Source organism: Gasterosteus aculeatus, chromosome 3 (genome assembly GCF_964276395.1).
Source record: "Gasterosteus aculeatus chromosome 3, fGasAcu3.hap1.1, whole genome shotgun sequence".
Taxonomy (NCBI): domain Eukaryota; kingdom Metazoa; phylum Chordata; class Actinopteri; order Perciformes; family Gasterosteidae; genus Gasterosteus; species Gasterosteus aculeatus.
This window is the reverse complement of record NC_135690.1, coordinates 13,596,667-13,624,175: the sequence shown is the minus strand read 5'-3', so window position 1 is coordinate 13,624,175 and position 27,509 is coordinate 13,596,667. Positions and strand designations below refer to the sequence as shown.

Here is a 27,509-nt window from a genome sequence, read left to right as displayed (position 1 = left end):
CATGGTCATAAATTCCTTTAGTGATTTAATTGGGGAGGGGCACTGTGGCGTCTGAGATAAGAAATGGCCTCCAATCCGACGTGTTGATTCACTCAGTGTTTCTGTTGCCAGAATCAGTGGCAAGCATACATGTGTCCATACATGTGTCCATACATGTGTCCATACCTGTGCGGCGTAGTGGGCCTCTTGCTGGCGTTGTGCCCCCGGCTCGCAGGCGCAGGCCTGCTGTCGGAGCTGCTCCAGACGGGTCTCCAGCTCCAGCTGTTCCTGGCGGGCCTGGCTGAGGTGCCGTGCCTGTTCACTGTGCACCGCCTCCAGCTCGCTGCGCAGCTCCCGCTGCTCGGCGCTCAGCTCCCGTAGCCTCGCCGCTTCGCCGCCCCGTACCGCCTCCATCTCCTGAAGATGCAGGGGAAATAACAATGGTAATGTGATATTCCGTGACCCCAGTAGAGGGTTCTGTGCGGCCCACGCAGAGGTCAAATGCTTGATACCACAATGGCAGTGAAAGACAGGCTTCTGTTTAAATAGACATGCTGATAAAATATTAAAAATGGATTTAAATCAATTCAGTGGGATGACTTGTGTAAGAGGAGGAAGAGGACAGACTTCAAAATGAAAGTTTTATGTAAGGCGATATACATATAACTATTTTTAAAATATAGTTTTTTAAACAATTTGTTTATCTTTATTCTGTAAACAATATTTTCTTGATGAATTTAACAAAGCAAATGCAACTCTCTAAAAAATCCCATTGGTGTGATTAAATGCATGGACAGGAGACAGCTGTAGATGTCAGATGTGAGCATCACATTCACATTCATGTCAAGGACACTTTTAATAGGCCGGGACAGTTATGGTCTCATTTAAATTGGCCTTTGTTCTTTTTCCAACCGCCAACTCACCATTTCCAGCTGCAGCTGCTTGTGCAGGGTGGAGTTGAGCTTCTCCTGCTGCCTGCTGTACATCTGCATGATCTCCACAACTATTTTGTCCTTGTCGTCCTCCAGCCCCCCCACAGCAGCGATGCTCAGGGCAGACCCCTTCTCCTTTGCCGCTACTTCCGCTACCGACGACATAGGAGCATGAGGCGGAGGAGGGGTGTGGGCGGGGGTGTGGGTGGCTTTCTTGCGGCTCTGACTGCTTGTCTCCATGGAAACTGCCTGGGTTTGGCATTCCCGCTCGCTGGCCGAGGCAGCACGTTGGGATTTGGCCTCCTCTGCGCCAGCAGCAGCGGGAGGCGACGCATGTAGATCTGTGAAGGGAGGAAGAGGAGGATGAATGGGAAGGAGTTAACAAAAAAGAAAAAAAAAAGGACATGGTGGTTGAAAGACGGGAAGTGGGAGCCGAACTCCTGCCCACACTACGGTAACACCCTCGCACAACCTCATAAAAGCTCAAACCACTTTCTCAGCGTGAGCGAAAGCACAGCAGTCGACACACAGAGAGAAGGAAGAGAGAACTCAAAGGGCCTTGTGTGGGATCTACGCCACTCTGCATGGCCTCCTCCTCTGTGGCCTGTGGCCTCCTGGCTCGTTCGCTCACTGAGGCTCTTAAAAGAAGGTGTGCATCACGGGGAAAAAGATCAAACAGGCGGTGTCACCCTCTCACACACACACACACACACACACAAAGACAGATGTGTGCAGAGGCTGCTGTGTATGCATGTATGGGCTACTAATGACTGTGCGATAGAATGTAAAAGCTCAAATAGAATAAGAAATAGTGAAAGAGGGCATGAGAACAGAAACCCAGGTTGAAGGTATGACAGAATAATCTATTTGTAGAGTAATCACGGGAAATGTGACGATGGTCTGAACGCAGCACGTCTGGCACTGGAGAGCACACTCGTATTACCGCGCACGTGCATAGTACTTCCACATGCACGCGCCTCGCAGGACACACGGCAGTCAAAGCGGACACATTACAGGAGTGGGTCCTTTGGACGTGCATCAAAAGGAAATGGCATGGGAGGAGGGGAGGGATTGGGCGGGAGACAAACTGAGGGAGGAAATCATTCATTCAAGATAAAGATGAGAATGAATAGAAATGAGGATGTGTGGTGAAGGGGGAGATGAAAGAAGCGAGAGAAAAATGAGAGACGAAGATAGATGGATGGGAGATAGAGCGCGGGAGCGGACGGAACGCGGACTCAGAAAGGACGTGGAACAGGAAGCCAGGAAGAAGAGCGGATCAGAGGATGGAGCAACGGACCAATTGACTGGAGAAGAAAAGGGGAGCAGAAACACCCAAGAGGTATAAGAGACGCAGCCTGGCCGTCAGACATGGCGCGGTAATGATAGACGGAAGACATTCTCATGATTCACCCCCCCCTCTGTCTCTCCATAAATATACACACACATCTTGTCAATGCAGCAGCAATAAACACACTTTGACATGCACTTAAAAACACACGCAGGGTAGGGAAGAGGTCACTGCCACCACCCCTGTTCATCAATACCGAGGTGCTGCCAGAGTCTTTATGTAAAGGTCAATGCGGGATTATGTGAATCGCTGCAGGCTGGAAGTGTGTGTGTGTGTGTGTCGGATGGTAGCTGACTGTACTGTAGCGTGAATGTCTACAGCGAGAGCACGTGTCTGCTCTGCATGTCTCATCTGCTTATGCGTGTAAATCACTATGTATGTGTATTACGTATTTATAGTCAGCATGTGTCTGCTTTTATGTTTACGTGTCTAGTGTACATACGATGTACACAAGAGTATGTAAGTACCTTTTTTGCATATGCATATATGGCCAATAAGGCTGATTCTCTCTGTACTGCTTATCCGATATTTCACCTCTTAAGTTATCCACCTCAGTCGTTGTGGTCGTTCAAAGGTTAAATATAAAGTCAGTGAGGTAGCTTTGAGTTTTGGGCGTACTTGAGGCCAGATTGCATTGAACATTGAAACTGGTCAAACGCAGGCAGAAAACATTGTGTAATATAGAATTCAGAATTCGGTCTCACTACAGCACGTCTGCCGATGTGAGTCGACACAGTGTGCCTTCATGTGTGCCTCATTACTGACCCATGGGTGGCTCGTCGTGGCCCAGCGCTCTGTAGCTGTAGTGGTGTTTAAGCAGCGCACCGAACATCTCGGGGCTCATCTCCGCCTCCCTTTGCAGAGACACGTTGGGAGCCACCATCTTATCGTATGTGTACAGGTAGTAACTGAGAGAGAGACGGACACAAAGAAAGAAGACATTTCAATAACTGAACTGATTCCACATTTACATATACATTTTAAAAAGTACTGATAAAAAAATTTCAACAGCATAGAAATGTATTCATTTTCATTTTTATTTCAACTGCGAGTGCTGCCGAAAATATACGTATTGACTCAAGCATCGGTTTGATATTTGGTCTTTATTATTCTGTTTATAATGGTAGCAGTGTTACCTTTCACATACTTCACATACATACCATCTTTGCAGTGAACATCTTAAAATTTTACGAGTTCTGGACTTTGCATTGCTCACACACATAAAGCTTCACATCCCTGCAATAACTCATGTGGCCCTTTCAGCTCTCTTCAGCAATAAAACACAGCGGAATTAAACAGAACCAAACTTATTCGCTAGCGGTTCAGCCTCCATTAACTGCACCATCTAACGAGCTAGAAACATAGTGTGGAATATGGATAGGTCTTATCGTGTGTTTACAGGATCTCAGCCTAAACAGACCTTTGGGCTTATCACAGATGTCCAGGTAGTGGGTACAACTGAGAGAGAGATACTGCCTGGAGAAGCACTGAAGCCTCTGAGCCAACACTATCTGTCTATTCCTGGCTGCATGGTGGGAAGGGAGGGAGGGAGTAGAGAGAAGAAGAGAGAAAGAGACCGAGTGACAGAGAAGCAGATGGAGGAGAGAAGAGAAGCTCTAAAAAAACCCTCCCCCACCATCAGTCCCCTTCAGACAGAGCTGAAGCTGTGAACTGGGTTAAGCATGACAGCTCAGTGGGGCTCTGCCTGGATGAAAACTGCAGCACTACCAACCAGGCCTCGCCTCCCTTCCACTGGATGGAGACCGCTCGCCTCAACAGGAATCTGTAACGGCTTCACATGAAAGAAGCGATTGAATAATGTACGCCGGGGCTTGTATTTCACAAGTGTACCACTAATGGATGAGAGGCATACCCAAATACGACATTAGGTTCTGGGGATGTCAAGCATGACGTTCAGCCGTAGCGGCGCATTATCAGCAACGCCGCAATGCCCCAGACTGCAAACTGGTCTGCGCAACTCCTGGCTGGTTTGGGAGTGTAGTGGTCATGTGACCAGAACTCTAATCCGGCCAATTTGTCTGTCGTGTGAGCCTCCACAAAGTCAGTATGTCGAGGCGCCGTGCACCATCTTAATTCATTTTTTCTAAATCTGGGTCAGATTACTGCGTGAGGCTTCACAGCACCATATCCAGCTAGTGTGATCGGTGCAGGAATGGAAGGAGAAACATAATAAGAGGAGAGGAAACAAGGGCTCTGAAAAGGGAGGGAGGGAGGGAGGGGAGTGGCACATGTAATGAGGAGAGAAGACGAAGAGGGACCAGAGCAGAAGAGGGAGTGCGGCGCCAATTAATGAAATTAAGGATGTGAGTATTTAATTTACTCGGAAAGAAACTAAAGTTGAACAAAAACTTTACTTGCTAATTATTTCATAAAGGTGAGCAGAAAATGCAGCAGACTAACAACCTCAATGCAAATAAGCACAAAAATAACACTTAAAAGTACTGTTCTTCTTATAATATGTCTTTGTATACTCAATATCTTTGAGTTGTGGACTGTTTGTTGGAAAGAATAAGACATTAAGAAGATGTCTGTTTTGACTCTCAGAACACATAATTGACATGTCTCACTATTTAATCATTTTATTTATTTAAACATTTATTTGTTGCCGTTTAGTCAAATTCAAGACGTTGTAGTACCTGGGATGGACCAGGGTGGGGTGTCCTGGCTCCTCCTTGACGTCTGTGAAAAGGCGATTGAACACCATGGTAGGTGGCGATGTTTTACCCTGAGAATAACAAAACACCAGATAAATATCACAAAACACAGCAACATTATTTTAGGCCACTGTGTCACGGCAATAAAAAGGCATCTTCCGTCAACATTCATTGATCTTTGCGTACCATTCAGCTGAGCAGCTTGAATGCCCACACGCACGCACATGCGTACACACTCATGCCTACACAGGAATACATGGAGAGAAGCGGCAGGAGGTGAAGGCATAGCACATAACTGTGGTATTGGAGCTGAATCCCCAAAAATATATGCATGCATACGTGCAGATGAGGGAGCAGCAATCAGCTGGGAGAAATGTGTGAGAGCGGATGTTGGAGCAAAGAGATAATCATGATGAACGGCTTCTTGTGTGTGCCTGTGAAGTTCTGTTGCTGCGATAGGAGGGGAAGGGACGGGGGAGACTGGAGAGGGAGGCAAGCCTTTCGAGCTGCTGTATGAGTGTATTTCCAGACAGGTCGCAGAGGAGAAGCGTGCAGCTATGAATGGGTGAGCAGGGTGTGTGTCTGTCAGTCAGGGTGGGGGGTGGTGACCCTGACAGCCGACCTGTGTGTAGTGGAGGGTGGTGGGCGGAGAGGGGAGGGGACGTTGCAGCGGTAGGAGGGGAGGGTTGGAAAAGAAGGGAGTAGACAACTGACCTTTCTCGCGGGGTCGGCATCAGTCAACTTGCTGCTGGGGGAGCAGCGATCAGCCGAGGGTTTCCTCACCTGGCCCTCCTCCTCCTCCTCATCCTCCTCTACTGCCTTCTGAAACACACAGAAAGAGCCGACGGTTAAAACACACACACACACACCAAGATTAAACATGACAAGTACAGCATTAGTTATATTGCTTATAGCGTATGATGAAGGACTCAAGTCATGCACAGAAACTGTATGGGAGTGGGGGACGTACGAGTCCATATGAATTACAACCTCGGTCAAAGAGGGGAAGAACAGACAAACAACATCCAAAACATAAAAAAACGGATACAAATGACATTGAAAAGGGAACAGCTCCCGTGATCTACAGCCCGAGATGGTCCTGATACAGTGTCAGAGAAAACAGAGGCAGCAGGAAGAGTAAAGGCCAAATGAGCCCACTGAGGAAGCCTATGAATAAAACACGTTGATATAGTCAACATGGCTGCAACATGGCCTGTCCTTCTGTGCCTCTGCATGTGTGATTCATTGGTGTACACGCAACGCGGCAGGAGTCAGCCGCTCTCTCTCTCTCTCTCTCTCTCGCTCTCTCTCTCTCTGTGAAGACATATTTGTGCGTTCAATGTGTATGATTCATTGTGCCCCCGGAGCCATGTGGGTTTAGTAAATACTGCTGGCACTCCCCCCACCCCCCCCGAGTTATATTTATGTGTGTGCATTGAGCAAATCCAGCACACGCTTAGCGAGAGGCCGCATTCTGATGGAGTCGATGCTTATCAGGGGCAGACGGGCCGGACACTGCACACAGAGGCTGCCTGCATTTCGCAAACTTTCTACCTAACTGGTAGCACCGGCACAAGCGGAACCACACTTTATGTATAACCGGTAGCCCACGGCAACAGACAGAGAGGTGCCGAAACGGGAGCGAGAGACTTTAGCTGGGAGTGGGGGGAAAAAGAAAAGTGAAGAAGGAAGGAGTGGTATAGGTTATAGAAAGCATCAATAATTGACTAACTGACCGCTTAGAGACGTTTCTGAATGTTTAACCACAGAATGCCCATACACTCACCCCAAAAATACACCTTTCGGCAGTGCTTTTAGCATTACACAGCTGCAGATCAAAACGGCCAAATTGCAGTGGTGGACAAGAATTGGCCACCGACCGTTAGAAGTAGCTAATGCGCCTGCAGGAGGTTGAGCACTACGTTACAAACATGAGAATAATCATTTCCCACCTCAGGTTGAAGAAGAAAAAATAACTATTGAATTATTAGTTTTATTATGTGTCACAATAATTGTGCATCTACACAACTATCTACATCTGTATAAGGTAGCCTTTTTCTTTTAAAGAAAACAACATGCATATGCATAGCCAGGTGTTGCTGTGTGCCTGTGTGTTTGTATATACATATATAAATATAGAGGGGGGCCCATCCGCTTACGAGCGCTCGTGGTTGGTGTTTTTTACTATTTATTTTCTACAGAAGGCAGCACTGCAGCACCAAAGAGGAGTGAGGGAGGGAGGAAGAGCGAAAATGGGAGGCAGAGAGAACGGGATGATGGGAGATAAAGGGGAGGCAAAGGGAGAGCGGGATGAGGGCACAGGGTCAATATAGAGAAAGGAGGGGAAAGCGGGAGGAGAGCTGGGTCATTGCAGGCTTGATTCCCTTCCAAAATCAAGGTCTGAATGTCTGCTAATGGCACTCACTAGTACATTCCTCTAATCTGAACCACCACCCCCCCTCGCTGCGTACGTGTACAGGAGAACAAAACGGACACAGGGAGCAAGCGTGTGGCCAAACTGCCATTAACAGCAGGTCATCCAGGGATCTTTCATCCGCTTGACCCCTACTGACTGACAGCTCATTAAAAAGAAAGACCTGAGTTAATGCATGTGCATGTGTGTGTGTGTGCAACAAACAACAAAGGATTGTAAGTGCATGTGTCTCCACATATGGAACATACATACATGTATGAGCTTGTGTGTTCTGCTAATGGTTGCCCATCTCTTTCTGTATTTCCTGCTCACCTGACAGCAGACTGCTTACGCTCCTGCCCACAAACACACTCATTATCCCTGCTGCTCCATTCCTTAGTAATGATAATAACGCACTTTTCATTCAAAAGGATCTCAGAGTGCCACAAAGCCAGTATATATTAATAAAAAAACATACATTAAAGGACAGTGATTTAACACAAAGTATAAGACGCTTTGCTGAATGAAACGGTTTTAGGTCGGTCTTATAAATTATGAGGTGTGCGGGTCAAAAATTCTGCACAATTCAACACAGATGGTTTTCTGCCCCCACGCCCCGCCCCCTGTTGCCCGTCGCTCTTGTCCCTTCCACTTTCCCACCCGCTAGCCCAGTTTTGTTAACATACACACACACACAAACAGCTACTCCCCAATTTAGAATAATGAAACAAACCTCTTATCTGCTTCTAGGACACAAAAGACACACACGTACACAAACAGCCACCAACCACCTATGTTTGCACCCCTTTGTCGAGCCGAAGCTCGCCTTATGACAATGTGGATTAGCATTCCACACACTCACTCAGCTGAACTCTGCCCCGTCGTTCCTAATCACCAGCAGTCTGACTGTCGCTGTGCACACACACACACACACACACACACACACACACACACACACACACACACACACACACACACACACACACACACACACACACACACACACACACACACACACACACACACACTTCATTCGGCCACTGTACAAAAAAATGAAAAGATGAAACATACTGCTCTAGACACACGGCCATGTGAACTTTTACCATGACCCATTTCCTGAACCCCGGTTTTAGTTCCCGGACCATTAACACACGTGACGTCTCTGCTGTGGACGCATTAATGGAGCGGAGAATGTTTTTTTTGTGTGCAGCCTGAGTGCCGTTAAATCCAACAATAACAAGCAGCACTCTACTCCACAGACTGCCATGACGGTACATTACTATACACAGTCTGCAGTACGCCGGCGTGGAGTAAATTCACTTCAGTGTTTCTAGCGTGCAAAGCACCGACTCTTCATTTGAATCAGGAGGACCTGTTACCAGTTCCCTTTTCAATGCTCTTTTTTTTAACTTTAAATGAGGCCTTTGAAATGGAGGTTGACATTCAGTGTAATTTAAAGTATTTTTTCTAAGCTGGGGATGAAAATCTGCTCAGAGAGTTACACTTTATAATTGGCTGTTCTGGTGAAAGCACCACCATTTGATTCATAATGAGTTGATTCCAATTGGGGTGGAGGCTTAAAACTTCAACTAAAGTTTACAGATTTCAGATCAATTTATTTGTAGCAGATGAAGGTAGGATAGTCTTTTTCAACCGGATGGTTTGGTCTGGTTTGGTTTCTGCCCTCGGGTTCATTTTCATGTTTCCTATTTCAGGAACGTACAATTTCACAGTTTGACACATAATGAGGAAGCACCTTTGAGCCATTTTGGCCAATCCAGATAAGTTGATAAGTTGATCAAATGATTAATTATAATTGGGTCACTTCTCAAGCACAAATGCTAAATACTTGCTTTTTACATTACAGTTTTCTACTGGACCATTGTAGACTGAATATTTTTGGCTTTGGACAAACAAGTTATCTTAAAGTTCTGAGAAAATTGTGATTATTATTATGTTATCTTAAAGACAAAAAAGGAAAAACAGAGACGAATCTGGAGATTAACCAATTATACAACCTCCATTATCAGGGTGCTACTTTTAAGAAGGTTGCATGAGAGAATATGTCCTTTGAAATGGTAAAAGAAATCACAGGATATGACACAATGTTTGCGTGTCATAAGCCTAATGGCGAATCTTATCTGGAGCAGCATAAAAAAAATTTAAAAAAGTGTGCACGCCTCGGCCCGACCTTTCATCTCGCAGCGGCAGGCCCCTCTTTCAATCCCTTTTGGTGCCTTAAAACAAAAACACTGCTTGGCCCAACCGTCTGCACATCTGTTGAAACGCCGGCATTATCGTGTATGAAAACAGAAACCAACCCCAGGCGAGCGCCACGATCCTGCTCACGGGACAGAAACAGAGGGAGGTTCACAAAAAAAGAAGAAAAAACTGTGCCACCCATCCTCCTCCCTCCGAGCCATTCATGTGCCTGGCATTCAGAAGAAGAGGTGGGGGGGCGAGGGGAAAGCAGTAGGCGAAAGAGGAGGACAGAGTAATGCAGCTCATTCTCCTTTTTTTCCTCTCTCATGAGGAAGTAAACAGCCTTTATTTGGGAGCCTTTTCATTCAGCCTCAGACGGTGAGGGAGAAAAGGAGGAACACACACACACACACATGCATAAGGAAACGCACACACAGCCAGCCAGTCAGTCAGTCAGTCACGCCCTGTCTGTTTCTGGACCACATCCTGTTCTGCTGCATTTGTCGACTGTGTCAAAGATCACGCTGCAGATATGAAGATACATGTACTTCCTGGTCCAAGTCATGCAAGAAGAACAACACCACATTGAAGCATTTGCCCGTGTGGCAGAAATTTGTTTTATAACTTCCCTCCATTCCTTAAAGTTTTAAACAGTGGTCTACATAGCGTGTAGCCTTCTGCTTGTAGAGGGGCTCTTGTGTATATAAAAAAGGACACATCTGTCTTTGGAGTCTTATTATTTCGTTGTGGTTTACTGGGGATCGCCGACGCCCCCCCTCCACGGAAGTCTTAATCCAATAAGCCATTTATCCACGGACTGAAAACCCACAAGGGAACCAGGCAGCCAAGTGGGGCATTTAAAAGAATATGCTTTGTTTTTTTAGTCTGCATAACAAGTTATTCTCAATGAATGCCTTGTAATAATCAATTACATTATTTTCATGCCTCGTGTTAAGGGAGTTTGACCCCCTCATCTAGTGCTCACAGGAAGAAAAGTATTTGCTGAGAAGGTAACATTATTTTTATTTCACTTGAAATTAGGACAAAGCGGTATTTTAAAACCAGATGAGGACAGGTCGACCGGTGAGACAAACAGGTGGCTGAGGAAAACAGAAAAGACAAAAAAATAAAAAGAACAGGCAGACAGCCAAGACAGATGAGGACACAAACAGACACCATGTCACTGTCTGTTTGTGTGTGTGTGGGGGGGGGGAGGCACACACACATACACACCTATTCCTCCCTCTTTACAAACACAAAAGAGAAAGAACTGAGCCAGACAAGCATGCTGATAAGTATCAGCCAGACTAGTAATACCAGTCAGCCGTCTCACACACACACACACGCACGCACGCAGAGAGAGAGAGAGAGATAAGGACAGGTTCGTTCTGGACTTGCTTCGGCTTGGGGCACATTTTTGCACCACATGGTCACTCCGTCTAGACAGTCATCACACGCACGTCAAACACACAGCCCTTCCCCTCCCCGGCAACAAGTTGAGCTCCTTCCCCCACAGCTACAGTCAGCCATTTTACAATCCACACTGCACGGCCCTACAACACACACACACACACACACACACACACACACACACACACACACACACACACACACACACACACACACACACACACACACACACACACACACACACACACACACACACACACACACACACACACACACACACACACACACACACACACACACAGGCCAATGGGAGCCAATAAACAAAACAGTTAATGGAAGTCTGCGGGCAAAATAAAAGCGACTGTGACGTAACTGCCCCTAATGAATGAGGAATCTGCTGTCCACTTGCTGCGTTAACACGCAGGAGTCACATTCGGAAACGAGCAACAGTGTTTCTCTATGGTCTTTCGTTTAAAAAGGGTAGTCTTGTCAAGCTCTCTCCATCAATTTTTCTATTCATCTCCCTCTCCCTCCCCCTCCCTGTGTCCCTCCTTTCTTATGTTCCACAATCAAATCCCAGGCGGCGGCCCCTGGTCTACATTCACAGCGATACATGTGGAGGGTTGTAATGACATTACCTCATGAATGAAGTTGCCTGACAAGAATACACTAGGCAGGCAGAGGTAACCCCCACGTCAAACACGAACACAGTATCTATGACCCACTATCGATTTATATAGTGACGGAAACATTGGGTTATTGTAATTCATTCATTTTTTGTTGCCTGGATACGTTCATTTATTGTGTGGTGTAGATCAGATAATACAGGTGGGCAAACAAAATATTCATACAAAAGGATGGCATATCCCCTTTGTTTGTCATCAAAACATTACACAAATCATTTCATTTCTCCACACATTTTTACGCAACTGCCTTTTTAAAATGCTAAAATAGCTACAGGATTGAGTCATTTTACACATCTCGTTGCAGTAGTTACCATAGAGACGATCAGTGGTGGACAACAGAAAACATATCTGCAGAAATTCTGATTATTTATTCAAGTAGTCTAAAGTAGAAATACCTAATGATAATCATTTATTCATTTTTTAAGTTTAATCCATCATTTTAAACTCTGCTAACCTCGGCAGAAAATGGGTGATATAGTATGATTAAATGATCAATACCGACATCAAATCATTGAAGCCCGAGTAAAAATGATGTAACATTACACATCGCAATTGTTAACAGTCTAGACATTGCATCAGAGAAAAAAAAAAAAAGACTCCAAAAATCCTCAACCTCAAGTTCCGTGATTAATGGTCACGAACAGACAAAGCGTCGGATCATTTCAGCCATCCTGCTACTTTATTCAGCCCCGTCAAAGACACACAGCACGAAGGTTGAGATCGCCATCTGAAACTTCCTGTTTACGCTTTCAGCGACAGTGGAGGGAAAAAATAGGGTATTTTTTTTCTTACCAGATAACATTAGATTCAAAGCAACACTAGGGCCCTGTGGTTCTGACTGTACATATGCACTCCCTCCATATATGTCAGTTTAGACATAAAACATTATATGTTTACGTCACAAAAGTTCCTCTAAATGCATCCTGAATGGATATTGAGAAAAATCAACAGTGCACCAGAGAGCATACTAGCCGCATGTGCAACTCGCAGCCCACCGTCTCCAGCAGCTGCTCTGTGTGTGTGTGTGTGCGCGTCAACCCCCCTCCTCCTTCTCTTCATCCTGCCCCCCTACTGCACATCTACTACCAGAGATGTCGGGGCTCACCTATGTGAGTCAACCAGGCAGATGCACATAGAAGTAAACAGACCCATAGACAACTGCTCCGTCAGGATGACGTAGGTTAGTGCCAGCACAACTGTCAAGCAGAAATACGCGTGCAGTCGCAAGCAAGACACTTTCATTGTCCCAGGAGGACACGGTGACAGAGAACGGGGCCAGTGGGCTCTTGTCTTGTCTGTAGATGACTGCACTTATTATTTGAGCTTCATCTGGGCCAGTGTGTGTGTGTGTGCTTCTCCTTTTCTAAAAACGAAAGAGAAAGTCTCTAGAGAAGCTTGCTGCCATGGGACGCTTTTTGGAGTGTAGGTTACACACACAAACCAAAAACTGCTGCCTGGTTTTCTATACAAAAAGGGAACTCAGATTACTATTCGGATGGATGAAACAACTCTGAGTGCTTGGAGACAGTGGGGAGTGAGAGAGCTGCAGCGAGGACGAGCGTTGCTAAGCAGACTGAAAGCCGAGAGAGACTGTCAGCAAGCCAGCAATGCACTGCTATGACTACAGGGAGAAACACAAAATGGAGACACTGTCCAATGCTCTCTCTGCAATGAATTACACAATATTGACTAAATGCCCCAAATTACATCCAGACACCTGCTACTTATCCATCACCAAGGCAACAGACAACTCATAACATAACATAATGTGGCCGTCATTTTAAGTGTGAGATATTCTAATGAGCTGCTTTCTATGGCTGAGAGGTAAAAATAAAATAAGTGAGTGTTTAAACATTTAAATGCTAGAGCTGGACATACTTTTCTAGTCCCATAGTATGTGATGTATTGATAGGGGGGGGGGCCCTGAGTCCACTGACAATTCTGCAGGGGGCTCCAGTCTGTGAACCTACAGTCCACACACAAACTTGATCATCACACTTCCTCCTTTAAAAACAGTCATTGTCTGAGGCAGAACAACCCAAGAAAGGCCCAGTTGGGTTTGGAAAATGTCATTATGTTTGAGTCAGCGCTGTAAGTGAACACACCTGGGCGTAGATCAAACAGACCGGGGCGGCATAAATCTTTGTCCTGGCTCCACAGTGACGCTGATGAGCGGAGAACAGACTGCAGCACTGATGGAGCTTTGTGACTCACTCTGCAGGATAGGGTTGGCGTGATGACGGGAGGAAGTTGCCGATGGTGGTTGCATGTGCGTGTGTCTGGCTGTGTTTCTAGCTGTTTGACCCTTTGATTTCCTTTAATCGTGCATTGTGTCATCTGCACAGCACTCTCCATGCTACTGCATGTGGACCCGCGCTCCAATAGCATCTGTGATTAATATCTTTGAGTCACTCACGTCTGATGACAAAAAAAAGGCTTGTGATTTCGAAATTTGACATGAAAGTTTTACCTTTATGTTCTTCTGAATCAAATATAAGGCTGTCTCCATGTCCGCCCAATCAGCCGACAAAAAAAGGCAAAAGGGGGTTAGATTTGTTTGCAGCATGAGTCAGTCTTTTGAAGAACAACTGAACATATGGCCTCACCAGGGATCAGGATGTATCCCAGACAGTACATTTGGTTTGTGATGACATATAAAATGTCTGGCATAACATTGGGCACCAGTCATCGAAACTAGTTAAAAATGTAGCAAGACTGTGAACCACAAAGCGATGCCTCACTCCTCAGAGGATTAAGTCGAGGGCAATGCGGCTCCAGTCGCCGCTGCAGCAAGGCCGTTTTAATACGAGCAACGGCGGCGACCAAAAAGAGAGCTGGCGCACACATGCGGGCACACACACACACACACACACACACTACTCTGACGCTTGGGAACAATTAAGAAGCACTAGTAGCTACCTTGCATGCAAGAGCACACTACAGTCTCAACACACGCAATCCTTAATTAGGCTTCCATTGCTGAAGTATACAAAAAGAAGAAAAAAAAGACACAATATACAGCAATTCGGTAATTAATTGCGTCTGACGGTCGACGACCTCGAGCATCACACACTGCTTAGTTTAAGATGCAAAGATGTGGCTGTTGGAGGATTTATTTACTGGATCTAGAGGAGCTGGCACAGACCCCCGAGGGCCAAGAGGCAAAGAAGACTGAGTGGTAAGAAATATCAGGGAGACAGACGAGTCCCATGAGCGGCATCACTGCAGTTGGGAATAGTGGCGAGATAAACACGTCAGGATTTGTCAAGGTCGAGGCCGAGATTAAGGGCCGGGCCAACCACAGAACATCACTTGTTTCACCTCGACTAATGCAGCCAGTTTCCCAGGTGTTGACTTTAGAGCCTTGCCCTGAGCAACATCAGCCAGGCCCCCGGTGAGATAAGGATTTACAGGGTACAGAGGCCGCAGGCAGTAGAAGGAAATGAAACAGTTGGAGGGCGTTTGATGTTACTGGAGCAAAGCGGAGGCTGCAAAATAAAAGGACTCACAGGGCAAGTAATCATCTTTCCAAACTGGGCCAGTCCACTTCTCTTGGTGGTTTACTGTGCTATCTGCTTTCCTCTGGAGTGTGGGCTGAAGGTCAAAACAAGCCGCTCTGAACTTGGGTGCAAAACATGCAAATCGATTACTGGAAAAGCGGAGATGGGGATTACTTTAACCGTGCGGACTGACTAGTCTCTCCTGATTTCTCTGCATTTTCAATGTTGTGCATTATTGATCAGTGTAGTGGTTGGGCTTAATGGGTTGTGGATGTGCAAGGTGGCAGCCCCAGCGGGAGTCGTGACACGCCTTGATATTCAGCGTTCATGTCCCAAGTATGCAAGACTTTCGCTGTGGGAGAAACTACAAGAGAGTCACTGGAAGAGCCTATATGGTGTGTGTGTGTGAGCGTGTGTAATGTGTGTATGCTGCTCCTAAGGTAGGCTCCGCCTCTGGGTCTCTCCATTTACATCTTCATTAATCACCGTTCCCACTGGGAAGGCAGCACAGAAAAGCCTTTCAAATGCAAACACGATCGCTCCGCTTACACCCATCACGCACAGGCTGGCAGTGTCCCAAAACCCTTTTACAGTATACTTCCCTCTCCTCTGACTCCCTGCCCCCAGCACACACATACAAATAAACAAACACACACACACACACACACAACAAGTTTGACTGTCTCCCAGGGAAACCAGACAGTGGATTGGTAATCTTCTCATCAACACATTGATTAATTAATACCAAGACTCCTAATTATTCCGGTCTCATGCAAATCAACCCAGGAGATCTAAGACATGTTGCGATCGGAGCCCCTTTTTTCTTCCTAAAATCTTGTTTGAACTCGTAGCCCATTATAGTCCCTTCTCTTTCACGTCTTCTGGATTTCCTTGGACAAACTGGTTCGTCGCCCTGAGGGGGGAGAGCTAGACCACAGTGAACGTGCACACAGGCTGTCAGTCAAGGACCCTTTCAAACCTCAGAGGACATTTGGCAAAGACGGTTTAAGCAAGCTTGTCTACGAGTCTGTTGGCGGACGAGGCAGAAGCTCCACTGTATCTGGACAGTCCTACCGCTGCCTAGTTCACATCCGTCATAGAGCAGAGCATTGTAGAATTCTTCTTCTGCTGGCGAGGTGGTATACGACAAGCCAAGGAAACAGTGGGACCTAAAAAGCAGCTGCCGGGGCGGGAGACTACCACCAGGTGACCTATTAAATGTATAAATGTGGGGATGCAGAGGATTAACTGTGACCGGGTGCAAAATGATTCCAGGTGGTGAACAGGGAACCTGGGACCATTCTTTCCAAACTTTGATTTGATTCTAATCTATTTCAGAAAAAGCCTGATAAGTAATGATTCTGGTGTTCCTCCAGTGAGCTGCAATGCTGTTATGGAGCTGTGATACTGCCACTGACCCGATGATGACATACCAGAGGCCCCTCGGCTCAGCCCCTCCTACCTTGCAGGGCCCCATGTAGCCATTTACAACAGGCAGCAAACACTGGCCAAGGCACGGCCTGTTGTGTACAGGGAACAAGGACCACCTCCCACACTGAGCTGCATACAGGCATGACAGACTGTATGTTACTCTGGGCCGGCTTTCAAAGAAGCTGCTGTGTATTCAGTATAAGTGGATAGTTGTTCTTTGGGAAATGGACAAACAGACATAGAAATATGTGTACGGGTGTCTTGTGGTGGTGGGGGCAAGGGGAGAGTGTTGGCTCAGGGAAATGCGAGCAAGCTGGCAACTCATTGGCCAACCAGGAGGGCTGTTCCAGGCTAGATTTGTGGTTCAGGTCAGGTCTTGGAGAGTTTAGTTTGGGAAAAGACCCACCTAACCTAATGGCTATGCACACAGCCTGTTTCATGGAAGACGACCAAAGCGCTGAGCAGTTTTTGACTGAGACAACAGCTTGGCTTTACTCTCCTAACTTCTCTTTTCTGCCCTAACCTCAGGTGCCTCAACTTCCTTACCCGCGAGGGTGGTGTGTTTTCTGACAACAGACACCCTTTATGGGTCTACACAACCACTTCTGTCTGGCAGCATGTCTGGGTTTCCAAAAAGTTGAGGCAGGCGGCAGAGGAAGCAAAAGTGAGGTTAACTCTGTAAGCTGATGCACATGTCTGAACACGGATAGGAACTTAGGAAACGCCATCTGTGGTCTCTAGTAACAGACCGTTCTCATTTCACTCTTCTTGCATTTCCTCTTGGTCCATCGCCTCTTCTATTCGCCGTCCGAATCACCAGACAACTCACCACATCCATCAAAGTCAGCAACCTGATCAATAGCCCCTGGCTTTTCTCTCACCCGCCTGGCAGAGGCACACAAGTGGTCTTATTGCTTATGTAACGATTGACTTATCGGGTCATTTAGTTGCTTAGATTGTTACTGTTTGCCGATTGGGGCCCAGGGGGTATTGACTGTTGACAGTAACATGTGGACAGCAGCCGAACTGTCCTTTTTCCAGAAGAGAAGGGAGGATGGCGAGCGACGAATGGCAGAGTGAAGCAGATTAATCGAGATTGGTGAGGACAGAAGAAGGCAGATGAGAGAATGACATCACAATAGGAGCAAAGGCAGAAGAAGGAGAAAGAGATAGCAAAGGGTGCACAGTGCGCGACTTGGCACGCCGTCCAAAATCCAATTAGATACAGCCCAAGAGGACGAGTGACAAGCAGACAGACAGAGGGAGCGGACAGCCCCGAAGACTGAAGACAGCAGAGTGCAGCTGCACTGGTCCGCGGTAATGAAGTCACTGGTTTTTCAGCAGCAAACAGAGGAAGCCAGAGAGATGCAGCTGTCTGCCGTCTGTGCCGCAGCCAGCGAGACAGAGAGAGGAAGTCTGTTCTGCCTGTCTGACACTTCTGACTCGACGCTGGGCCACAGAGACGGCGGAGGCAATGTTTGACAAAAAGTGGACAAGTCTTCTATATCAAAGTGTAGAACTATTTCCATTTAGACTGTATATCTTTGCATCTAACTTGATCTTTTAACATCTTAGATGTTGCATTTCGGATGTTTTGTCATACGCTTCCGGCCTGATGACCTACCACTTGGTAACAAGCAGTCAAAACAAAACGATAATCCTTTGGTACTTTCTGTCATAAGAGGTAAAAAAAATGATGACACTGATGTTGTGTCTCTGCGCGTGGCACGTACATGTGTCTGTCGCATCCCCTGAAGGCTAAATGAAGTCATTGACTGTCAGATACTAACGTAACTCTGGAGATAAGGCTCGCCTTGTTGCTGTCTGTCGGTGGCGTCTGTCTAGCAAACTCTATTTACACAGCAGGGATCAGTAGACATGGTGCAGTGCCTCGAGGCACAAAGCACCGTTTATAGAGGGCAAGTCCTGGAGTTTTTAACTGCACCTTCTCAAACCAAACACTCCGAACAGGATATGGGACTAGTGGCCATTGGAGAAGGTTGGGCGAAAGAAAACTTCCGGACGGCCCCCTTGTTTGTGTCTCTCCTCTTTTAGAGGTCCCAGAGCGCTCTGGTAAAACTATGAACCTCTTGTAAATATGAACATAGACACTGTGTGTAAATATGGGCCATTAGTTAAAGGATATGCATTCAGGGTTTGACCAACACACAGAGGCGAGACATCTTTTCAAAAAAAGGCTAATGTAAGGCTATAAGCTGCGTGGTTGGACTTGCACTAACATCCACTGGGATGTGGAAAGCATGAGTCACACAGCCACACCAGCGCAGGCGGCTGTACACAGAGAGTCTGGAGGATGTTCTGGGTGAGAGACATGTCCGTCCGCCGCACTTCCTGTTCAGTCAAACACGCGCTTTCATTACACAAATACACACACATAAAAGAGAGTGGATCGACTTGCCTCGACTGAGTGACAGGACAGTGCCAGATCGCCTTGCTCTCTGGCCAATGACCTTCTAGCACAACCATACGTCCGCTTAGGCGAGGAGGCGCATCCTCTTTAAGCGCAAAAACTACGTGCTTCCTGTAAACTTACAGAGAACTGTCTTTTCAGGAATTTAGCCATTTGTGACTTTGTTTTTTGCTGCACAAATGCAGCTGAACATTATGTCCGAGGCAAACCCTCACAAAAAACAGAACAAGATAAAAAGAGGTTTAATCACTACCATCCGGCAATAGCTGAAAGAGGAAGAAAGAAACTAAAAGGGAAAAAGGAGATTGAGAAACCAACCGAGAGAGAAGACAACACCTGAAACTGTGGTGAGATTCCAGAGAGACGTGCAAAGTATGAGACGGCGAGAGACACAAATGGGTCACACTAGCCTCCGGTAGTTAACAGCTCATTACACAGGTTGGCAATGTCTCACACAAACTAAACACACCACGCATTGTAGGACTCCTCAACCAACTTGAGCATGAGCGTTGTGCCTCTGGACAGTGTACATTGGTCTTTGCGTGTGTGCGATTCGTCTGCGGTGTAAAAAACACCTGTGCCTTTGAGAAAGAATGTCCAAGTGTTCCAAGGTGCATACCTTAAACAGTAGGTGGAGGAGGACGAGCGAATTGGGAGGAGGCGAGACAGGAATGCAGTTAGGACGCGAGACGGGACCACAGGCGGTATTTCCGGCACATTCAGACGCCGTGTTAACCAGAGCGAGAGGGTAACTGTCCCAGAAATGTGCACACGTAAACCTGCACATGCACTGCAATATCTCTACTCCACTCACTCAATCCGCTTGACTACTGCCAGAGACATTTTTGCTCATTTAAGGTAGTCTATTTCAAGTCTAATCTACTGAATTGGTGGATTTGGATGTGAACAAATCTGTGCCTAACAAACAGACTAAACCAAAACCGCATCATAAACCACCAAACAATAGAAAAAGGGCAGTCGACTGAGGTCAAAGAGAGGTCGTGAGACATAAACAAGTCAATGGCGAGGAGACAATATAGAGCTTTCCCCCCACTGAATGCTGACACTTTTCAGGTATGGCCGAAAGGTAGAAGGGTATCTAATAATGTCTCGTCCTGTAGTCCTGGCAAGACAGGTCCCCCTTTCAAAAACAACCTGCATTTTGATAAAATATCTTAAGCCAGTAAATATCATAAGCCAATAAATGTCTTGCTGTGCGTGTGTGGGAAGATGCAAAAAGACAGATTTCAGTAAACTTAGGCAAACAAATATTGTTTTCGTAATGATTTAAAAAAATAAAAATATCAAACAATTAGCTATGGAAATACAGTTTGAGAATTGATGAGGCTCTTTCCTATTCCCCTATATTGGCCATTTGTTCTGTGAGATTCCCAGTGACCTCCAGGTGACCCGAGGGGACAAACAATGCACTTCCCCTTTAGTTGTGGCCAGCTGGCCAAACCTTTCTGATCAAACCTGGCCAAGCAGATGTCACCAACTGTCCCCGGCCTCTTTAACACACACTAGATCACCGCAGGTTTAAGAAAACAGCAGCTCTAAGGTATTCCAGTCAAATCTACAGAATACACATCGCCACGTTGAACACATTTATTAATTTGCTTCCTCACGAGAATAATGATGAATGACACTCTGGTGCATGCAAACAACAAAGAAAGACACGGGTATTAGGGCTGCACAGTATTAAGAAAGATTCTGACGGTGTCCTGGTGTATGGCGGTTTAGCTGTGTAAACACATTAATTCATTGACCCCAAAAAGGGCTGCCAGCTACCCGATCAGCTGTTCGCCGCTCGCTGGCCAACTTGCCCGCAACTGGCCGGCGAGTTAGCTTGTTGGCGAGTTAGCGTGCTAGCGTGTTGTGGCACCTAGTGTTGCCACTATGTTATTGTTATGGTGTAACACCGGTATGAACGGTACGTGGGAAATTGTTGGGAAAAAGTGCACTTACTTTGTCTAGCAACCTCCTGAGCTGGTAGTGGAACTTCTCTTTGACCTCGTCCAGGAGCTGCTTGAGCTTTGACTCCTCGGGCATGCCTTGGTACTTCCTGGCCAGCTGCAGGTAGCAGGGCCACTTGGCTGAGTCAAAGCCCCAGTGGCAGGTCCTCTTATCGGGTGACCTGTGCGAATGCATGACAAACTTCTGTGGTGAAAAGAGCAACTGGCACTCGACGCACTGGATGCAGGGAGCCTCGGGCTGGGTGTAGAACTGGGGCACGAAGAGACCCTGGCACTTCCCCAAACACTGGTGCTCCACCTGGAAACTGGCTTCGCTCTCCTTCAGCAGGCCCTGGGTCAGCAGCTTACCGCTCGGGTCCGCGGGCAAGGCCGTCCCAGGACGCAGCAGAGCGTTGCACAACCGCTGTGCATCCGTCAGCGTGATGAGGCCACAGGAAGGTGCGTTGAACGGCAGAATGCCCAGCACCTTGAGGATGTGCAGCTGCTCGCCGTCGCAGCGCGAGCAGTAGACGTAGAGCTCGTCACACACAGTGTTGATTTGCTGCAGCGAAAAGTCGCGGAGCACAGAGTTGAGCACCTGGGGAAGGCAGAGCCGCTTCTCCCCCCCGACAACGAAGCAGGAGATGGACTCTCCTTCCAGCAGCGAGTGGGTGAGTTCAGTGGAGCTGTCGCAGGGAACCAGCAGAGGGCCCCCTCCCAGGACAGGAGGAGAGGGCAGGGGGGGCATGCCGCCCGGGGAATGCTCAAGACCAGTGCGGGCTGAGAAGGCCGCCGGGCCCCCGAGTGAGCTCTGGCTGCTCAGGGTGAATTGGGCCAGCGTGTGTTTAAGCCCGGGACTCAAGTCTAGGGCTTTAGCAGAACCCGCCATGTGCAGCTCCGCCCGGGCCTCCGCATCCATGTCAGAGTCGTGGCACACCTCCTCGACCTGCTCCCTCTTCACCTTTGGGGTTTTCGGGAGGGGGTCCAAGCTGCGCCGCTTCAGGTTGATCTCTGCCATCACTCGCTTCTTGATGGGCGCCACTTCCAGTCGCTCTCTGTACAGCCGCTTCATGTTGCCCTTGAATGAGGTCAAGTCTTTGAAAGGCGTTTTCAAACTGGTCTGGGTGCTGGCCATTTCTCAACACTGTGCTACTGTCGTTTCGGTCTCTTGACTGAGTTCTTGTATTCCTCTGTCTTTTTTCTATTTGTCTTTTCAAATCACACAAATCTTGTGGTAGTTAGACACGTGCATGATGATGACTGAAGTTTTCAATGTTATGATTCGTTTCCTGGGTATAAAAAAAAAACAAAAAACAGGGATTTAGGAAACAGTGGAGAAAATAATCATTTAGTTTCTAAACTACAACTACTCTAAATAATTTCGCAGTGATGAATAAAGAAACCGAAAATTAAAAAAAAAAAAAAAAATGTTGTGGCGCAAGATATACCCCATTTTTAAATGTTTACATGTTTTATGGCCTCTGTCCCGGCTGGGGGTGGAGGAGGTCAATGGCCGCCCACTAAACCAAATGGCCATTACCATACTTCACACAAACACAAGGCTTTTTCGGCCCTTGTAATTGAACCCCGGGGGAAATTTTAACAAGCAAAAGCATTTGACTAGACGCGACAAGATGAGTGAAAATCGCCCACCACCAACCACCACCCTGCCCCTGTCACACTACAATGTTAATGAAAGACTGGCACAATGGGCAAAAACATTTCACTTAGCAAGTGAAAGTGCCCTTCCCAAACATATTGTGCCTTCCCTCAGGTCTGCTTACCCCACGCTGACCCCATCACCTCTTTGAAAAACAATTGATAAAAGCGGTAACAGCAGTCGTCCCCTTTTCTCAGGCGGTTCACAGCATGACATGCAGCAGTATGGAAAGCGAGCTCCCCCTTTGTTTTACTGCGGATATTCTAAATCGGCTGTAACAACACTTAAAACGACATCTAGAAGATAATAGCCACTGCTGCAATATGACACCAAGAGACGGCAGATTGAACGCACTTCGGCTTTGAAAATGCACCATTTAGCGCATCGTGTGCGCTTGTGTGTAGTCGGGAAACGCATTTCATGTATAGATCGACACGCAATGATGTTTCGGCTTAACGGAAGGGGCAAAGCGCACATTCGGGCCAATGACTACGGCGGAGGAATTTTTATGCTTCTGCAAATGTCAGCATCCCGTCGTTTTTTTTTTCTTTCTCCACTGACTTTAATGCTGCGGCGGCGCAGACCTCAAGCTTGATTCCGAAACGAGTGGATGCTCGTGGGCGTTTATAATGGCAAATAGAACCGTGGGCCAATTGAGCGTGGAAACCCCCCTCCCCACACTCCCTTTTTAAAATCAGATTGGATCATTTAGGTTTAGGGTGTACGCAGGGAGCGAATGGGGGGGGGGGGGGGGGGGGGGTAGGGAGGGCGCAGCAGCTTCTACCTCTGCCTGAGAAGAAAAAAAAACTCCAACCGGTTTATTTTATTTCTGGGGCACACACCCACATTGCCACGAAAGAATAAACTACGCGGTGGCTTTTCTGAGAACCACAACCTCACAGGAATGAAAAGAAAACGACATATTCATCTATGTCACCTCCACTACTTGTGTCCTCTCTGCTGCAAGGACACCGCGTATAATAGCGCTCCTGCTCCGCTCCATCCCCGGCTGCCCCCCCCCCCCCCCTCCTCCTCCTCCTCCTCCTCTTCCCTGCACACCGTAGCTCGCCTCCTCCGCTGGCTCGCCACGGTGGCCCTGGTATGCAGACAGCGCTGATAATGACATTCACTGTCTACACCACAGTCTGGCCGGGGAAGGCACCGCTGTCCGGCGTTACGCGCAGACCCACACGCACAGGCTCGCACACACACCGATCGCTCGATGAGGGCACGTCGGGGTTTACAACCGCAGCTTCTCCCAAGCAGGTAGCGTGCCAGCGCCTTTACACCCAGGCGGCCAAAGTCGCTTTAAACCGCACGTTAAGAGTTACGCATTTGCGTGTCATTAGTTTAAATGGGTCATTTGAAAACGTCGTAACAAAACACACACACACACACACGTACGATACGGCAAAGCGTTGACAAAAAAAGAAAGAAATTGACGAGCATTCGTCTGGAATTCAATGAAGAAATGCCGTCTCTCAACGTTCGATATTAACTGCGCTTGCTAGCTTAGCTGCCCCAGGTTACCCCTCACCCACCCCCGGGTACCTTTGACTGGTGGAGCGGTCAAAACGCTGAACCAACCCGGAGGACCGCGAGGCGGGCTAACCCGGCTCTCAAGAGGGCAGACAGGGGGCTAACTTCGCCCGGGTCCCCCCGGCGACGAGGGGCAAAGACAGAAAACGAACGCAGGGAGCGATAAACGGCAGTGTCCGTCCTCGCGGAGGAGGGGGGGGGGTAGCTCGCCGTAATGTTGTGGCAGGGTTGTTCAAGCGATCAAACTGGCCAACCGAGGGTGCGAACACCACAGCGGGCTAACCCCCCTCAGATTAAGAGCGAAACAGTAAGCTAACATAACTAACGTTAAACCAGGTTAGCGTTAGCCCCCCTCCCTCCCTCCGTTCAACTGCAATCTAAACTTAACCGTTAAGTTAGTCGTCACACACAGCAATCCGGTATGAGCAAATACACGCTGTTTTTAAAAAAAAAACGTCCATAATTATAAATATCTTTTTAAAAATCGAGTAGCTAAACACTTGCCTGAATTTTTTTTTTTTAAACCCGCAGCGAGCGTGTCCGTGTCGGCGGTTCTCTCCGGTGCGGGGTCCTCTCCGTACTGGAAAAGCCTGGCGGACCGTCAACAAGACGCAGCGCGAGGCTCCACTACAGCCCCGTGACGTCACGCTGCACACGGGGCTGAGAGGCGGAGACGTCACCCGGCTGACGGAAACTATGCGGGGGTGTCTCTCGTCGGCCTGCCCGTCTGTCTCTCTGTCTGTCTGTCGGTCTGCGTCGCGCCGCCTGGGAGTTTTGTTTCCTCGTAGCAGGAATTAAAGCTGCGAGCGGAGAGAGGTGCAGACGTCAACAGCGGGAGTCGATGCCAAAGCTGGGCTGCGGGGCCTTTCGGAAAGCGGTCCAGAATTGGTTCCGCAACATACTAATTCTTTGGTGTACGTTTTTTTTTTCAGTCAATTTTAAGGTTATTCCAATTTGATTGTACAATTGCTAGATTCATTTATTTTCTATAGTATTTCCGCCCATGATATACATCCTCTTCAGGCTGCTTTAGTTTAAATTATGTGGTAGGTCAATTTTATTGACATGTCCTTTGCTGGCATGTACTGACAAGACGGAAAGCTTGATCTCTCTTGTTGGCTTTCCATCAAGTTTGTGAAAATGAGAGCAAGAGGACAAACTCACTGGGCAAAATGGCCACACCTCCCCCACACACTCTTTTTATGAACCTATCCACTGCAAAAGGTCAAGAGGTCATTTGGGCAGTCCATTGTGCCTCTGGTGCTGATGGTAGTTAATGAAATCTGTGTGGAGGAGGCCAGGAATTAGATTTTACAAATTATAGCAATATTTTCTCTTTCAGGGGATTGAATTACATTTTTCATAGATTACTCGTGGTCTTGCCTGGAATCTTAATCTCTAAAGGTCATCATACTCTGTCAACACAAACCGAGTTGCTTTCAGCAGGCTGGCTGACTGACCCACAGCATGATGTCACACGTCTGTGAGGCTTGATAAAGCTTTGATAAACAACACCGTCGGCTGTTTCGCCGCAGCCTCTCTCTGGCTCACTCTTTGACAGCAAGGTCAGCATTTGTATTATGAGAGCAGATGTGCGTACACCCTGTCCAGGCCCAGAGAACAACAAGAGGGACATTGATTTTCCTGTAATAACATCACTCTGTGCGCCGCGGAGAGTAAATTAATCTCATATCGGCCTTATTGTGACCATCGCTGATAGTTCATTAGGGGCAGAGCCAAATAGCTGAAGAATGAGGAAGCTTGGAGAGCCGACGTGAAAGAGCCGAGGTTCACAGACAGAGTGTAACAGAAAAGCACGGTGATAAGCCTCTCCATTAGCCGAGAATCTATCTAACTGTTACTGGTATTAGTACTAAGTGGACCCTCGGGGCGAACACCTCGCAGTCGTTTTTAATGCATTCTGTCTGGAATCAATGTGGGATATTGAAATATGTCCTGAGTTGTTCGGGGGGGGGGGGTGCCTCTGTAATTTCGGGGTAATGACGCCAGCTGTAGTGCTGGTCTGAGATGAAACACCTTCACCACAAAGTCTGAGATACCAACCGGTCGGCTAGTGTTCTGTCCTCTGCACATGTGTGTGTGTGTCTCTGATCTGATGAACTGGCAATTGAGTTTATGCACCGTAGTGCAAGCCTCCCCTGAGGGAGATCATTTGTGTAGGATAAAAAGGTGATGGTGGTGCGCTCGTGTCTCCATTAATCTTTTGCTTCAGCTGAACCTTTAAATGCATTTTTCTTGTAATGTATTGGTCTAATTGGGAGTAGTAATTGAATCGCTTAACCGGCATGCACAGTAAGGGAGATTACCATTGGTGGATGAAGTATTTATTAAAAACCAGATAAACATCTCTCTTGAAAATTGAAGAATAGGAAGAAGACTGGGATTTAAGTATTAAAAGTCAATGCAGATAAAACTACCCCCCTACTTCACCGTACAAGCAGGTGTATTTTAAGATCGTTACTAGTGAGATCTGCAAGACAACACACGCCCAAGGGACAGAAACCAGGCCGTCGGCAGTTGAAACCACAGAGAAAAACATAAATGTGACAGAGGTATATAGCCTACATAGATATATATGCACTATTTCAAATTAATACTCCTACATATGGGTTCTTTTATTCTGAAATGGAATCCTCTCCGATTAATCCTGCCGTTTTATTTCTTGTATGTATTGCTCTTGTGTTCTAATCACGGCGCGTTAGCGCAGCAGTGTTCCTACTTGCGTATCCCGTCTATTCACATGCAGCATGTAGGTCTTTCTGAAGAGTAGTCTCAAGTGTCCCCTAATGAAACAAGTGTTTGTATACCTCGATGTGTCTCCACTACATCATTACAATCACTTCGGTGTGAAAAGCATCAATTTGAAGCTAAATTACAGGAAAGGGGGTAGGAGTATAACCATAGATGCTGAAGAACGACCCATTACCTCGGTGCTGCAGTCAAGGGCACCGGTAAATGAAGTGCGACAGCATGGACCGCGCGCCAAATGGAACACCAGCCACCTTAAATGGCAGTGTGTGTTTTACTAAGGGATCGCATTTAGAACCAAGTATGATTCTTCTGCTGCTTAATTAAATCCCTTTAGGGACCAAATAATACACCAAACAAGATAAGAGCAATTAAAAGAGGATGTTTTTTTTTTTTTTCAAGATCCTTCTCCGTTTTACATCATTAATTATACAAGGTTAGCCATCCTTGTGTCGTCCACGGGGTGATGTGGAGCCACGGTGCCTGGGGAAAGAGGGGGCGTAACTCGTTCTGAGCCGGAGAGGTCACATGAACAATGTCAAACACGCCATTGTGGGAATAGAAAATCATGCAGAC

At 47.1% G+C, this 27,509-nt stretch overlaps 1 protein-coding gene across 2 annotated transcripts in view; it reads right to left on the bottom strand.

Moving 5' to 3' along the window:
- Positions 1–25,153, bottom strand: part of skila (SKI-like proto-oncogene a) — a 30,619-nt gene extending 5,466 nt beyond the window's left edge. The window contains exons 1-7 of one of the 2 annotated variants that reach the window (XM_078099494.1): positions 24,669–25,153; positions 20,979–22,254; positions 5,652–5,759; positions 4,920–5,008; positions 3,028–3,170; positions 903–1,252; positions 166–396 (exon numbers count right to left, since the gene is read on the bottom strand). In XM_078099494.1, the coding sequence (XP_077955620.1) occupies positions 166–396; positions 903–1,252; positions 3,028–3,170; positions 4,920–5,008; positions 5,652–5,759; positions 20,979–22,100 (2,043 nt within the window). In that variant the 5' untranslated portion in view covers positions 22,101–22,254; positions 24,669–25,153. The remainder of the gene's footprint in view (positions 1–165; positions 397–902; positions 1,253–3,027; positions 3,171–4,919; positions 5,009–5,651; positions 5,760–20,978; positions 22,255–24,668) is intronic. The other variant, XM_078099495.1, reaches the window with a different exon arrangement.
- Between the last annotated feature and the right edge of the window lie 2,356 nt (positions 25,154–27,509).